At 44.2% G+C, this 14,414-nt stretch overlaps 2 protein-coding genes across 2 annotated transcripts; both read right to left on the bottom strand.

Annotated features, from left to right (window-relative positions):
- Positions 1–2,460: 2,460 nt before the first annotated feature.
- On the bottom strand, positions 2,461–3,919 carry LOC123430597 (homeobox-leucine zipper protein HOX22-like). Its single transcript, XM_045114451.1, has 2 exons — positions 3,288–3,919; positions 2,461–3,193 (listed from the first exon to the last, which is right to left on the bottom strand). Exons 1-2 carry the CDS (start codon positions 3,744–3,746, stop codon positions 2,852–2,854), a joined length of 801 nt encoding a protein of 266 aa, XP_044970386.1. The 5' UTR covers positions 3,747–3,919; the 3' UTR covers positions 2,461–2,851.
- A 3,415-nt stretch (positions 3,920–7,334) lies between these two features.
- LOC123427386 (sphingoid long-chain bases kinase 1-like) lies at positions 7,335–13,623 on the bottom strand. The gene is made up of 9 exons (XM_045111416.1): positions 13,319–13,623; positions 12,384–12,891; positions 11,936–12,292; positions 10,859–10,952; positions 10,713–10,750; positions 10,488–10,634; positions 10,256–10,355; positions 8,331–9,283; positions 7,335–7,679 (listed from the first exon to the last, which is right to left on the bottom strand). Exons 2-9 carry the CDS (start codon positions 12,795–12,797, stop codon positions 7,530–7,532), a joined length of 2,253 nt encoding a protein of 750 aa, XP_044967351.1. The 5' UTR covers positions 12,798–12,891; positions 13,319–13,623; the 3' UTR covers positions 7,335–7,529.
- Positions 13,624–14,414: the final 791 nt, after the last annotated feature.

Below are 14,414 nucleotides of genomic sequence, written 5' to 3'. Positions count from 1 at the left end.
TAAAGCCTTTGGCATCATGTGGGGTGTTAGTTATTTTAATCCTGTTGAAAAACAGAAACTTTTGCGTCGAGTAGAAAAAATTCTAAAAGACAGATAAATGTCAAAAGTATCTGAATGTTTTACACAAGATTGATATACAAATTTGCTATGTTGTTATAATTTTCAGAATTTTTGGAGTGACGGAAGTATGAGTAAAATTGAATCTTTAGAGACTGTTTTGTTTTTAACAGATTCTGTTTTCTTTGCGTTATGTGCTTGTTTTGATGATTCTATAGTGTGTATCGGGGGGTATAAGCCATGATAAAATTAGAATACATTAGGTATAATGCAAAAAAATTGGAATAGATTCTCAACAGTACCTAAAGTAAAGTTTGGTTTTCTTATACTAACGGATCTCATGAAAATTTTGTTGAGTTTTGTGTGATTGAAGTTTTCAAGTTTTGAGTGAGATCACGATGGATGAAAGAATAAGGAGTGATAAAAGCTTAAGCTTGGGGATGCCCCATGGCACCCCAAGGTAATATCTAAGGAGTACCAAGCAACTAAGCTTGGGGATGCCCCGGAAGGCATCCCCTCTTTCTTCTAACAACCATCGGTAATTTTACTCGGAGCTATATTTTTATTTGTCGCATATCATGAGTTTTGCTTACAGCGTCTTGTATCATTTGTGTCTTTGCTTTCTTTGCTGGTTAGTTTGTCATCATAAACCCTGCTAGATACACCCATTTGAGAGAGCTAAATTATGCTATGATTTGTTAGAATCGCTCTTTATGCTTCACTTAAATTGTCTAGTTAATCGTGGCCTTCAAATAAAGAGGAGGGGGAGTACATGTATAAAGTTTCTTATGCTTGTGTAGTTGGCAGTATGATGTATGCTATGGTTTGCATGCATCATGATATTGCTCGTGCAGTTAGCGTAGTGTTTTGTTTTATGCCAAGGCTAAGTGAAGAACGTTGGAAGGTTGTAAAATGGATCCTGGGTAGCTTCGTGGTACACGTAAATATGGCTTGATGTTTGATCAAAGGGTAGAAAATCCGGGACAAATTGTTGGTTATTCAGATTCTGATCATGCTGAAGATCAAGATGAGAGGTGTTTTCTTATCGATTATGTATTTTAGATTTATGGGTCTTGTGTTAGCCAGAGAGCAACCTTGTCGAGTGTAGTTGATTTATCGACCACAGTAGAAGAGTTCATGTGAGTGGCATATGTTGTGAAGGAAGCCATTTGGATGCATCATTTTCTTGGTGTTCTCATAGTCAAGTGTGATACACCTTGCAGAAGATGAAAAGTTTCATGAAAGAACCAATCATGCTAATGTGCACAGCTTCTTAGTTAGGAATCATGTGAGAGAAAAGACTTTGTATAAGGAGAATATTGACATAAAAGATAATCCAACTGATGTGTTAACTAAGGCAGTCCCGAAGGCCAAATCTGAGCATTATTTAAACTTGGTGGGCATTCATGAATGCCCGAGCTAGCTCTCATGTGAAGCATTCGATACAGTGAGTGTGTCACTTGGTGATTTGCTCATATGGGGACGAACCTTTTAGAGATTGGACTCTTAGCATTAAGAAGTTTGATGTGTTTGTTTTATGGTGAAGTGAAGAACTGTGATAATGTGGAGTTCTCATTTCGTTATTTGGAAGCTATTTTGGTTATTTTAACATGCAAAAACAACACATATGCATGTTATAAGCTAAAATAAGTCTTGTTTGATATAGCTATCAAGTTGAGTGGGCTTTCTACAAAGTTATTTATTAAAGCCTCTCACCTTGCTCATGAATAGACGGAGAGTTGAGGTTTTCTCTTCTTGAGAGAGCTCTAGTTTTAGTTTATGAGAGAAGTGAGACAATTTGATCTACAAATCCATCCATGTTTGGTTCTAAAATTGGATTTGGAGCCCCCCTTACTTGTTGGCTTCCAACTTGTACTTGATTCATCTCTATTGAGGAAGATTGCTCGCCTCGTTCTTAGTTTTCTTGCAAGAGGTTTCCACATAAATTCTTGTGTGTCTCCGTTTGTTGGGTGTTTCTCTTGTCATATTAGTTGTTCCTAAAGTGATTACTTGCTATTGGTATCTATTGTTCATGTTTGGTATGATTTGGTTGTGTTGACATTGGAGACACGACATATATGAGTTTGTTGATATGTTGATGATTATGCTGAGGTATTGATGTTTTTTGCGAGTTGCGCTTGCAAGTATATTATTATGATGAACGGTGGTTATCTCGGTAGTTGTAGATTTTATGCCATAGTTTTGTTTTTCTACGTGTTTGCTAAAATGATTGTGAAAACGCTAACTTGTTGTTTTGGTCGCCTCCGGGTCACACGTCTTAAAATAGTGCGATTTTAGGTGTTGATATAAGCTGAAAACAAGCTGCTGAAAGTTAATTGGCAAAACCATTAATTAAGCTAAAACCATGATGAACGTTTGGAGAATCCCAGACAAGAACCTAAGTTGAGAAGAACATTTTATATTATCAGTTGATGGATCGATCCCCTGCAACATTTGAGTTCACAACGCGGGAGCAAGAGCAACAACAAACAGAAGAGCTGATGCAAACTCTACCAATGATATCTAATACTAACTCACAACATTTCTAGCAGCATTCGAATCACTGATCTCATTGGCTTGGTGGTTGCCTCCATCTCCATGGTTCCATCACTTGGGTCACTTCTCTTGATTCGAGTGCTATCTTACACGGACCCACCCGACATTGCCCGTCCCCACTCGCCCCTCCCACATCATGTATACCCAACCAGATGAGAAATGGAGCACAACATGCACGTACGTGAAGCTACAAACAACACAAGCCTACGTGGGTACTACTAGGTACGTATCCACGGCTTCAAGCCACCGCGTTCCACTCGACGGGCGGCCACGGCCACGGCTCCCACAGCTCCGGCGTGGCGCAGAAGGACTCCGGGAAGACCGCCCCGTCGTAGCGGAGGTGGTCGTCGCACTCGGACTCCACCGACACCGAGACGTCCGCCGGCGTGGCGCACGCCGTCCCGACGAGCACGCAGCTCTCGGTGGGCTCCTGCTCGACGTCGCCGTTCCTCTTGTCGTCGTCCAGCTCCCTGCCGCCTCCGTTGCAGCTGCTGCTGCTGGCGGCAGCGATCGTCGCGCCACCGCCACCGCCACCGCTGCCGCCGTCCCTCTCCCTCAGCCTCTCGCTCAGCTCCTGCAACTGCACACGACACAAGCACGAGCACGTACGTGCGTGGTTAGCAGCTGGATCAAGCGTCGGGAGGAAGAAGAGGTTAAGGAGTAGGTGCAGGTACCTGTGCGGCGAGGGCGAGCTTGTCGTGCTTGAGGGACTCGACGCGGGAGTGGAGGGCGTCGTAGCTGGCGCGGAGGGCGGCGAAGTCTTGCTCGAGCTGCTTGGAGCGCCACCGCGCGCGCTTGTTCTGGAACCAGATGGCGACCTGGCGCGGCTGCAGGCCCAGCTCGCGCGCCAGCTCCGCCTTCTCCCGGGGCTCCAGCTTGGCGTGGTGCGCATGGAACATGGACTCCAGCGACCGTATCTGCTCCTCCGTGAACCGCCGCTTCCTCTCCGCCCCCCTCCCACCGCCGCCGCCGCCCCTCCCCACGAAGCACACCTGCTCCTCCATCTCCATGTCCATCATCGGCGCGCACATCTGCTGCTGCTGCTGCTGCTGCTGCTGCGCCGCCGGCAGCGACGCGGGCGGAGGCATCAGGAACTGCTGCTGCTGCTGGTGGTGGTGGTGATGGTAATCCATGTCGACGGACCCAGTGGGCCACTGCTCTGCTCCGACCGGTCGCTCCTCTCCTCTGCTCTGTTGGATCCCCTACGCTACGCTGTTGTCGATGCCCGTTCGTTCCACCTTCCTCTGCGTCTCGGCCCGTTTTATACCGGCGGACGGCGTTACGTGTCCGCGTTGCGCGAGATGCGAACATGTGGTCTCCGCGACGGCGGATAAAAGAAAACCTTCCCCCGGGCCGGGCCCACGCAGCCTGCCACCGAGCAAAAGACGGGCCAAGTGTCGCGAATCCAGCGGCGCCCCCCATGCCTATCCCCCCGCCTCGAGATCAGCACCCGAAACGTGGCACGGCTGACGGGCACGGGTGCAAGAAAATGTTTGTTGCTTCTTCTCTTCTCCTCTCCTCCTCGTGCTCAAGCCTACGAGTTTCAAAATACATAAGTCGACCCGACGGGTTCTTTTCCGTCTCCGTCCATCTCTCGCGCTTCTACGGCGCTAGCTAGAAAGGATTGCTACTACTAGTACTACTCCGATAAGTGTATCGTGGGGCTTGCCGGCCAATGGGTGGAGGAAAGGTGTGCGCCTTGGTGTGCCATGGGGAGACGGGGACGGCCGGGGGGAGGAACAGGTAGGACCAATGGCCGTGCGCGCACCGGGGACCTAGCTCCGTCGGGGGCTGCACGCGTCGCCGTCGCGGCGCCAGGTGTGCGGGGGCTTCCCCCGGAAGGGGCGTCGAGGTGGCGCGCCGCGTTTGTCCCCAACGACCGGGCCGGCCGATGCACACACCACACACCACACAGCACACAGCACACACCACACACCACACACCACACACCACACTAGCTAGCTAGCGCGTCGCGCCGAGCGCGTTGGCGAGTCATGTCGCCTGTTGTCGCCTTGTGCGGTTGCGCGTCCAGTTTACTGTATGCTCGATCGATCGTTTACCAGGGAAGGTCGGAGGGACATCATGCATGGCAACTCGAGATAGTAGGAGTAGATAGATACGGTGATGGGTGAGCACTTGGGGGGTCAGTGCGGGGAGCAGAGGTTATCCTCGACCCATCATTTTCCACCCGGAGACCGGCGATTTGCGGCTCCTCCCACGATCCCAACGTGTTAGAGCAGATCAGGCAAGTTAAAAGCGGTGACCCAGTGCGATTCGACTGCCTTTATTTGTTGATCGCCAGCTGCGTTAACGTTGGTGGAGTTCTTCCAGCTTCGGTAACGGCGGGGGTCATTTCCAGCGGCCGTATCACCAGAGAAAGTTGACAACCCCACCAACACCAGGCGGCGCCAAGCTGCTATGCTATGCACGGGCGGGCAGGGCCGGTTGAGTAGCTGTCCGTGGTGACCACCGGGATTAATCCCGGCGATAACTTACTCGAGTGCGGTGGCGGGGTAGGAGGGAGAGGTGTGCAAGGTACGTAGAGCGAGCAGTTAATAGACCGGCCGGGACCAGGAGGAGGAGGCGCGCGCGCGGCGGCGGCGGGGCCACCGTGGACGTCGACGGCCGGACGGACGGAGGCGGGCACGCGTCCGCGCGCGAGTGGCGCCGGGCGGAGGCGGCACACGCGGCGCCGCGCGGGTGGCGCACGTCGCCGTCGCGCCATTTTTCCTGGAGAGACGAAAAGCTTCGCCGCGCGGCCACAAGCTTTCTTTCTGCGTCACGCACGCCTTCCCCTCTCCGACGAGCTCGTGGGGGTTTAAATTCCGCTGGTCCTCGGGATCGAGACGGGCGCGGGAAGGAATTCGACCCGTGCGTGTTTCATTTTCGTTCGTATGCAACATGCATGCATGCTACTCCCTACGTTCCTAAATATAAGTCTTTTAAGAGATCTTACTAGTGGACTATATACGAAACAAAATGAGTGAATCTACACTCTAAAATATGTCTACATACATCCGTATGTAGTCTATTAGTGAAACCTCTAGAAAGACTTATATTTAGAAACGAAGGGAGTATAATACCTTCTAGAGATTACATTATAGACTACATACGGAGCAAAATGAGTGAATCTATACTCTAAAATATGTCTATATACATCCGTATATAGTCCATAGTGTAATCTCTAAAAGGTCTTATATTTAGGAACGAAGGGAGTATAAGTCTTTTTAAAGGTTTCACTAGGAAACTACATACAGATGTATATAAACATACTTTAAAGTGTACATTCACTCATTTTGTTTCGTATATAGTCCACTAGTAAGATCTCTTAAAAGACTTATATTTAGAAACGGAGTGAGTACTCCACTGTGCATCAGCTCAAGCCGCCTACCTACCTCTTTTTTGTTTGTATGTGTGCATGGTACTGTCCACCTGAATGGTTGAACCTATTCCTACCTACGACCTCTTTTAAGGCCAGTCACATGAACGATCCTATCCATAGGCAGTTTCTAGGGCATGTTTGGTTCATGACTAACTTAGATAAAATAAGGCTTTCATAAAAAAATATGACTGATAAAATGATCATCACAAGTATGACAAGATTTGATAAAAAAATTGAACCTATGTCATATAAATCATATAACTAAAAAAGAGTGACAAGTCATAAATAAATATAACAATGAACCAAACACACGTCTAGGATATTATGGCATGATCAAAGTTAGACATGACAACTTTAGGTTGGGAATCAAACGGATCCCTAGTCTGAAATACACACCGCCGTAAAAAAAAAAGCATGAAATCTGCACGTTCTCATGGCATTTGATTATACTTGTCATGAGCCAGTACGTGATGATGTCTACCACGAGTTTCCATACGATTTTGTTTCTTCGGGTTCGTGTTTCTCCCGGAGCCTAACACGAGATCCTGACAAATCACATGGCAAAATCAAAGCAATTTCCATAACCGCGTCGCTATACTGGTACAGCCTCTCCTTAGTTTACTTCAAAGGCAAAGGCAAAGGCACTCCAACCAACTAGAGAAGGAGCGCACCTTTGCCAAGCAGTTAGGCTAAGAAGCTATTATCCTGCAAAGCGACACCACTTTGCGTTGCGCTAAATCGCACTGATCGGCGCGATTTTGCAAGTTTATTATGGTACGTAGCTGATTAGCATTAGTAGGCCCTACCAGATTGCTTGTGGCATCCCCTCTTATTCAATCTTTTCAAGTTTGACCTCCGACTACGGGTGCGCCTTTTCCAATCAGGGAGCCGTTGCGTATTAGAGAACCATATCCGCGCACGAGCTTGCTGTCGTGCCCCTGAGAAACCATCGCAGTTTCACGCGTTGGTTTACATGTTTTTTTCTTAGGATTTGGCTTCCCATCCATTGGCACAACTACAGCTGTTCACAGTTAGTTCAGTTCATGTCCAAGACTAACCGGAGTGACAAACACACAAGCAACATATTCTGATTAGTGGTCAAGGATGGTACAGAATGACTAGACTCTGAACCCGTTTCGGTCTCGAAAACCTCCGTGTCTGAAACTTCGAATAAGTTGGCAGATGACGTGGAGTTGTTCTGCAAAGCATTAGGGAAATGTATACGCATGGAACTGGCTTTATATTGGGCAGGCAATTCACAAGCTGCGGTCAACCAAGTCATGTACGGTTTCAAGGGGAAAATGCAGCATTAGCAGATGCCAGCCAAAGGAAGATCAAATAAGAAAGGATCGAGGTATCCCTCTATAATCACTCAAATATACAGATAAGTCACAACATTGTCCGACCGACCAGTCACCCGCACCTTCATCGGCAAGTAAACGATAATATAGACAACTCAAAATCAACTGTTACAAGTAAACAACAGATCATACAACGCCTCAAAAACCCGTGAAGCTCGACAGGTTTATAGTGCTTAGGTAGACTGTTTACATTGCCGGCCAATAAGCCTGCACTGCTCCGGTAGCATGGAGCAGACAACCTGCCCCTTGACGCGGCAGAGCTCGCCGTCTATCCCACAGCCATTGTGGGTGTTTGCACCAGGTTTAACCTTGACTGATTTCACCTGCCAATGTCGGATCAGCAGTTAAGACCAATTCATTCTTCTTAGTTGAAGTAAACTCTTATAATGTGCATAAAGAAGGAAGTACTATATTTCTGGAAATAAAAATGGACCCCTGCTTGCTTTGATGAACTAGTATCTTTTTTTAAGGAGATTTTCAGCCATTCATGACCAGAATTGGTCTGAATGCATGCGACACAGACAAAACTACTGGTGCCAACATCAAAAGCATGTTGCTTCAACTGACAACACTAAATATGAACAAAGGTCTCATTAAAAAGGTGAAAACAGGTCGTAAACATGCATCTTCAGAACTGTGACTTGAAAGCAAGCTAGAATAAGAAGGAATAAACATAAGCAAAACCTCAATACAAGTGTGCATATGATCTTATGTTCCCCAAGAGCAGGCGGTCATATAAATATCAGAAGACATGCTTTTTCAGAGTTCATTCAAACATGCACAAAATGGCATATATGCACTATCTGCCATTAATGTACGACAGCATTATCTAGAACCCAAAAGAAGTAGATGAGCACAAACGAAAAGCACTTTTAGAAGTTAGTTTTGCTGCGCATAGTCAATTGGAAGCTCTTTAAAAAGCAAATGGAACAGGTAGAAAAAAAACTTGAGCAAGGACAGAAGTTGCATGATACCTTGACATATTCCACATAGGGCAAAGAAAGATGGCGGCCAAATTGCAGTAGTATGAAAAATCTCAACAGCTTCCATCTCCCCCTTCCACCAACTAAAAGTAAGTCCAGACTGTTATCGTCATGGCTCGCATTTGGAGCAACAACCTGGGAACTTTGAACTGTTTTGCATGAGTGATTACATACTAGGACACCAAGAAAGTGCCCCTTCCTGACAACCCATTTCTCATCCAAATTTGGCACAAGTTCCATAGATGTTCCGATTTCTATATCTTCTGGTGCCTCAGGAAGTTCGATAGGGTGGTCAGGCTCCCAAGTTGGCTCTGTGTCCCATCTTGGCCCAGTGTCCCACTTTGGTTCATTATCCCAAATAGGTCCTGGATCTGATATTGTCGAGGAAATGTCCTCCTTATCATGCATTGAAGGGGCTGCCCAAGATAACCGTGTATCGTTAGAAGCTGTGACACCTGCTGAATTTCTATCGGTCCTTGTTTTGGACCTCGTTCTTGGCCAGTATGATGCATGATGAGGTTGAGGGCGTAGGACTTCTTCTGGTTCCGAAACAATGTTGCTTCTGCCCATAGAGAGCCGTTTTGCTTTTGGATCAAGACCACGCACATACTCTGACGGTTCACTGCTTGCCGCTGTACCACCTGATGTGTCGAAATCCCCAAGAGACATCCGACTTGGAGTCATGATAGAGTCAATACTTGAAAAACTTGAAGCTCGTGGAAATCCTTCTCTTTTTGATCGACTGCGCATTACATCTGTATAGACATCAGACAATTCAACCTTGTCTTGTCCTGTACCTTTTGCATGCCCAGCCATGTCCTTTGACAAAGGAAGATATTCTAACTCATAGAAGTAACTTGGTAGACACAAAAATTTGAGTACTCCAGCCACAAAATATCGAAGAGGGCCAAATCTCTTCTGGTATTTCTCAGAAAGTTCCAGGACTGCAGCAAAGTTGAAACAGCTTAGTAAAAAAATCAGTGCTATGCCATGCTGCACTTCTGCCAATACTTGATAGTAGACAAATAAACTAAACTTCCATGTCTGCAGTTATTGCAGATAAGGATACACTAGTAAATTAGTAATAACGAACTATACACAGATCTTGAAACTCGTTAAGAATAGACTTATGAGGACAAAGCTACACCATTTGCTCAGGGAACTTCAGATCGAATGCAAACTTACAAAAAGCAAATTAAAAGTGGGTTATCATATGCTGAAGCTGTCGACGAACTCCTCGAAATTAAAAATGCATGACAAAAAATACCTACAAAATACTTATGTACTGATATTTTAACAAATCAGAATTGGATCCATATTGGACTATTTGTGGAATCATTATGTACTCCTGGAGTTGTAAAAAGGTGACATTTTAGACATTGACATGGTTATCAATATGCATCTTTGACCATTAGTATTTGTAGGTGCATGTTAGTATAATTTTATATTATGAAAAAAAGGTTTTCATGAAAATTCTAAAGGTACTATTTTCACCATACCAATCTAAATATTTGTATATGTACAGTGCTCAAAGTTAGAAAAGTTTGTTGTACGGTTTCTAGGATGTCATTTATTTTACAGACGGAGGACGTATGTCATACAGAATTACTCTTGTTGTTTTAGACATTGACAGGGTCTCCCTGATGCAACTTTGACAACTAATATCAATTGTAGTCTATGTATAAAACCCAACAAATTTGTATATCATGAAAGTAATTATCAAGATAAATTTACGCATAGGGTTTTCAAGTATCAATCTAAATCTTTAGAGGTGTTGGTAGGCAGAGTTTCTAAAGTTTGACTTCGCAAATGTCTAACAACAAGTTTTAGGGAACTGTGGAGGAGTATATTAGAAAAAACGTAATAAATCGTGAAACAAAATAAATGTAGAAGCTCATTTGCAGTTACAAACTTACCATCACTAACAAAACCATAGTATGAAACAGTTGTGCCGAAATGTATTAGCCCGGATTGGAGCCACTCAACAGCCAATATGTCCAGGGTTGTAAAGCCACCCTGTTACCAAGGGATAGTTCTCATGAGGAAAGTTTAAAAGTGATAAACTAATTTCGTAAAAGGTGAATGTGAGAACATATAATAAGCTGGAATACCGCTTTCATGTAAAAAGGTGCGATAAATTTGGCATACCTTAACAATCAACAATGAAGCGGAAATAGGATCCTTAACTCCCAGAACAGTCCAAATAAGTGAGTTGTCAGATCCTGCTGGGATTATTCCAACTGGAATTGACACAGCTTCTGTTCTATCGCTTCTGGTGAGAAGACCATTGAACACCTGCAAAATTATCAATGTTCAGCTAACATTAAAGTCACCACATCATATAAAATAGTGATATGAACATTATGTGCAAACCTCATTTACTATTCCATCACCGCCAACACAGACAATCCCTACAAAAATATAATTAAAAAATCAAGGTATTAATTAGATCAGCTGCAATGGCTGCCTCTATATTGGGCCATACCTAAACTACTTAGCTACATGTGTAAAGTTTATACCATCAGGGAATGCGCCAAAATCAAAAGTAGACGCGAGAGACTTCGCATGACCAGCATGAGTAGTTTTAACTATCTCCATGTGAAAACCTGCAAGCTACACCAGATCAAAGGGGATTAGTTGCTGGAGGTAAACAATATAAAACCTACATACTCCCTCCGTTCCTAAATACAAGTCTTTTTAAAGATTCCACTATGGACTACAAACGGATGTATATAGGCATACTTTAGAGTGTAGATTCACTCAGTTCGTTCTGTATGTAGTCCGTAGTGGAATCTCCAAAAAGACTTATATTTAGGAACAGAGGTAGTAGTAGTTAAGAACAAGAGTATTTAATATTTATAAATGATAGGAAAAAACAATAAATTAGCGCACCAAATCACCAATATCCATCATAAACAGGAGCTTAGAAATTTCAGCTTATGCAACTATTTTCTAAATAATCTACAGAAAACGAGATTGGTAGTACCCAAGTTAGTTCATTTCAAAGTGAATAACTCATGTGAGTTCTACATGATTACAACAGTCAATTTCATGCTGTCATTGGAGGAGTTAAAATGTTAATGTTGCCTAAACATTTTCCCTGTGAAATTTACGGAGCTATTCGTTCCAGTTAAATTGCTGTATTCCTTATTTTCCACCACTATTGTAGGTTGAAATTAATAAGAAGCTGAAATACTCCCTTTGTTTTCCTGTTAGTTTAAAATCTGTGTGCTCAAACTTAACCACCAATAGGTTTAAGACTACCTAGATCACCAATACGAAAATTACATAAGTACATTTATTGTTAAAGTATTATCATATTATTATAACTTATCATATAAACCTATGAATAGTAAGGGTCAAAGTTAAATTATCAAATACACTAAAAGGCCAAGAATTTAACAGTATAACTTAAACAACAGAGGAGAATACTATCATCTTCTTCATGAGATTACCACAACACTGAAAACCAAATGGTCAATAGAAGTTTCATGAAGCAAGTTTATCACCAGACAGATATATACAGTTACTTAGAATATTGCTTTTAAAAGCAGTGCAAAAGGTAGAAGTTCAACGGTGAAAACATCAAAAGTTACCTTAAATATAGGTTCTGCTTTTTCATGGAAAACTTTAATTGACCGACCATGTCCAGAACGAGGGTTCAATATAACAAGTATTCTCTGCGGAGTTCTGGATTTGATTGGTGGGTAATCAAATAAAACCCCACCAAGGGGGGCATCTGTGTCTTCCTTGATACTGGATGTTGCAGGATGTGGCAGTACATTAATGTATATGTTCTGTTCTGCAAAGCATGTTACCCACAAAATTGCCTCGTCTAGTGTAGAGGCCATAAATCGGAAGTCCTTCCGAACTCTATGTGTCTTTCCAAATAGAGACTTCTTACCAGGATATGCATGTAAAGTAAAATGTTGGACACCAGAATTATAGGATACCTGCAAAGATATAAATACGACACACAAAATCACTGGATTGTCCAACTGGGCCAAATAACAATTGAAGCACATCTTGGTCTCTGAAACTTACAGAGATGACATCCTCAAGGCTGAGTACAGTGGAACCCCATATAAGGGCTTTACTTGTGAGTCTTGCATCAGTTGTATCAGCTTTCTTGTTTGATGACAATTTTCCATCCACGCCTATACTTTTATTTTTCCTGTCAAAAAACAGTTTGCCAGCGTAGACTTCGAAACCTACAAAATTGGACCTCTCATCCACCGTATCAGTTCTACGCTCATGGTTTTTACCCCTTTTGGCATCTTTATTGTCAACAGTCACATGCTTTTGCCTCAAAGATCTAGATTTGCCTCTTTTCTCTGGAAATACAGTGGGGGAAGATTGCTGTCCAGCTGACTTTTGAGAACGGCGACTACTAGAACGGCGGCTGGATTTCTGAGATGCGTTTCTGGATGTTGGATTCTCTAGATCAGCTGCATCCATCTCTTTGTTTTAAACAGGACCTTAAGAGCATCGGAACGGGTAAGGAGTTTGATAGAGCTTAAGAAGTGTATGACACATGATGACCCCAATTGCCCTGTGAAAGGATTGGCATAATTAAATAATCTGCGACAAAAGAGAAACAGAACAAATATAAGTACATGAGCTTCATCCCCATAAGACTGATAGCCACAAAACGAGAGCTCCTCACTAGTACTGCTGGAATATCTGAAGTGATGATATCTTATGCCTATATCTACTAAACTGTCTAGTACCCTAGAATACCTTCTGAGGAACTTCATACAATTCAACTCCTGTAGCCGTACAAATTCAGATCTCCACAACTACGTGCGCTACAACGCATTTCCAGATGCACACAAAGGTCTCGAATTCCTGGTTTGGTACAGAGACATGGGGAGCACGACGGGGCGGATCTAGATTGTTCCGCGGGCCTGGACCGGCACGCGGAAATTTTACAGGATCAGTTCGGGCCAAGTAATCACCGAATGACCAAAAGCTCGTACCTCAAAAACCAATGTCCAGGATTGCGGACGGGTGCGGAGACGGCAGCGACGCGGTGAAGTAGGAGCGGCGACGGCGACGGCGACGGCGATGGCGGCGACGCGCGTCAGCGGCGGGGTTGTTGGGGGAGCAGAGCGGAGCGGAGCGGAGCGGTGGTGGACGTGGACTATAGGAGAGATTGGGTAGGGCAGAGCATGAGAGCAGCGTGGCGGAGGAAGGGATCGGGGAGGAAGAGGAAAGGCACAGGACAGGAGGAAGGTGGAGAAGAAAAGTCCGTCTAGCTGGGGAGGAGTGTGGAGTTTCTTTGATGATGGTTCAAATCGGTGGCTGGCACGATTGGCGATTTGATTTGATGGTAGATGGAGGGTGGAGATTCCGTTTCTGACTGCATCAGAAATTATTGTGTCGGCCTATCTCGGATAGATGGTAAAAACATGAACTTTGTGGATTGTTTCAAAATAAAAAAAGTTTATAGTAATGGTAGTACTGTAGTTTGTGATCCGAAAATACCCGATGAAATCTGGATCTTGGCGTTGTAATCAAACATCTATAGATTCACACATAGGTAGAAATGTGGATCTTGAGTCAACAACCTCTTTTGCCCATTGTTCAAAAAGAATATATTTTTTTGTTCTTGATGGACTCGAGCCTATGGCGTGGCGAAAATGGGAGGGGGTTGATGAGGGAGCGCGCAAGTATTTGACGATTTAAAGACATCATCACATTAGTCTTGATATTATAATCCACTTGTTTATTAGGCATATAAAAATGAAGAGTCAAACAATACTCTCCTGCCATAAATATTTTTGACGTGTGATCTTTATCGCAACTGCTTCAGTGTTTGAACACGTTGTTATCATAATTGCTCGTTTCCTTTTTTGGGTTGTCGTCATCTTTTTTGTCGTGTAGCAGTGCTCTCACTACACGACTAGGGGTACTCCCTCCCCTCACTCCCCTCCCCATGCGTCTCACATGCTACTTGTACGAATAGTATGCCATCGTTGGAGCCAGCCTGATGCAATATTATGGCAGCACACCATTTTTGCAATGTGGTGAAAAGGATGGAGAAGATGGCAAGGCGCAAAGAAGGGTAAAAGG

The sequence above is a fragment of the Hordeum vulgare genome, chromosome 2H (assembly GCF_904849725.1).
Source record: "Hordeum vulgare subsp. vulgare chromosome 2H, MorexV3_pseudomolecules_assembly, whole genome shotgun sequence".
Lineage (NCBI taxonomy): Eukaryota > Viridiplantae > Streptophyta > Magnoliopsida > Poales > Poaceae > Hordeum > Hordeum vulgare.
The sequence above is the reverse complement of the archived record's forward strand: the minus strand, read 5'-3'. Positions and strand labels throughout refer to the sequence as shown.

What these genes read in the sequence shown, in the direction of transcription:
- LOC123430597 (XM_045114451.1), bottom strand. Translation starts at nt 3,746, where the DNA reads ATGGATTACCATCACCACCACCACCAGCAGCAGCAGCAGTTCCTGATG. An exon ending in AGCTCGCCCTCGCCGCACAG is followed by an intron (nt 3,194 to 3,287) that starts GTACCTGCACCT and finishes TGTCGTGTGCAG; the next exon opens with TTGCAGGAGCTGAGCGAGAG.
- LOC123427386 (XM_045111416.1), bottom strand. Translation starts at nt 12,797, where the DNA reads ATGGATGCAGCTGATCTAGAGAATCCAACATCCAGAAACGCATCTCAG. An exon ending in GCCTTGAGGATGTCATCTCT is followed by an intron (nt 12,293 to 12,383) that starts GTAAGTTTCAGA and finishes ATATCTTTGCAG; the next exon opens with GTATCCTATAATTCTGGTGT. An exon ending in TTTTGGCGCATTCCCTGATG is followed by an intron (nt 10,751 to 10,858) that starts GTATAAACTTTA and finishes ATATTTTTGTAG; the next exon opens with GGATTGTCTGTGTTGGCGGT.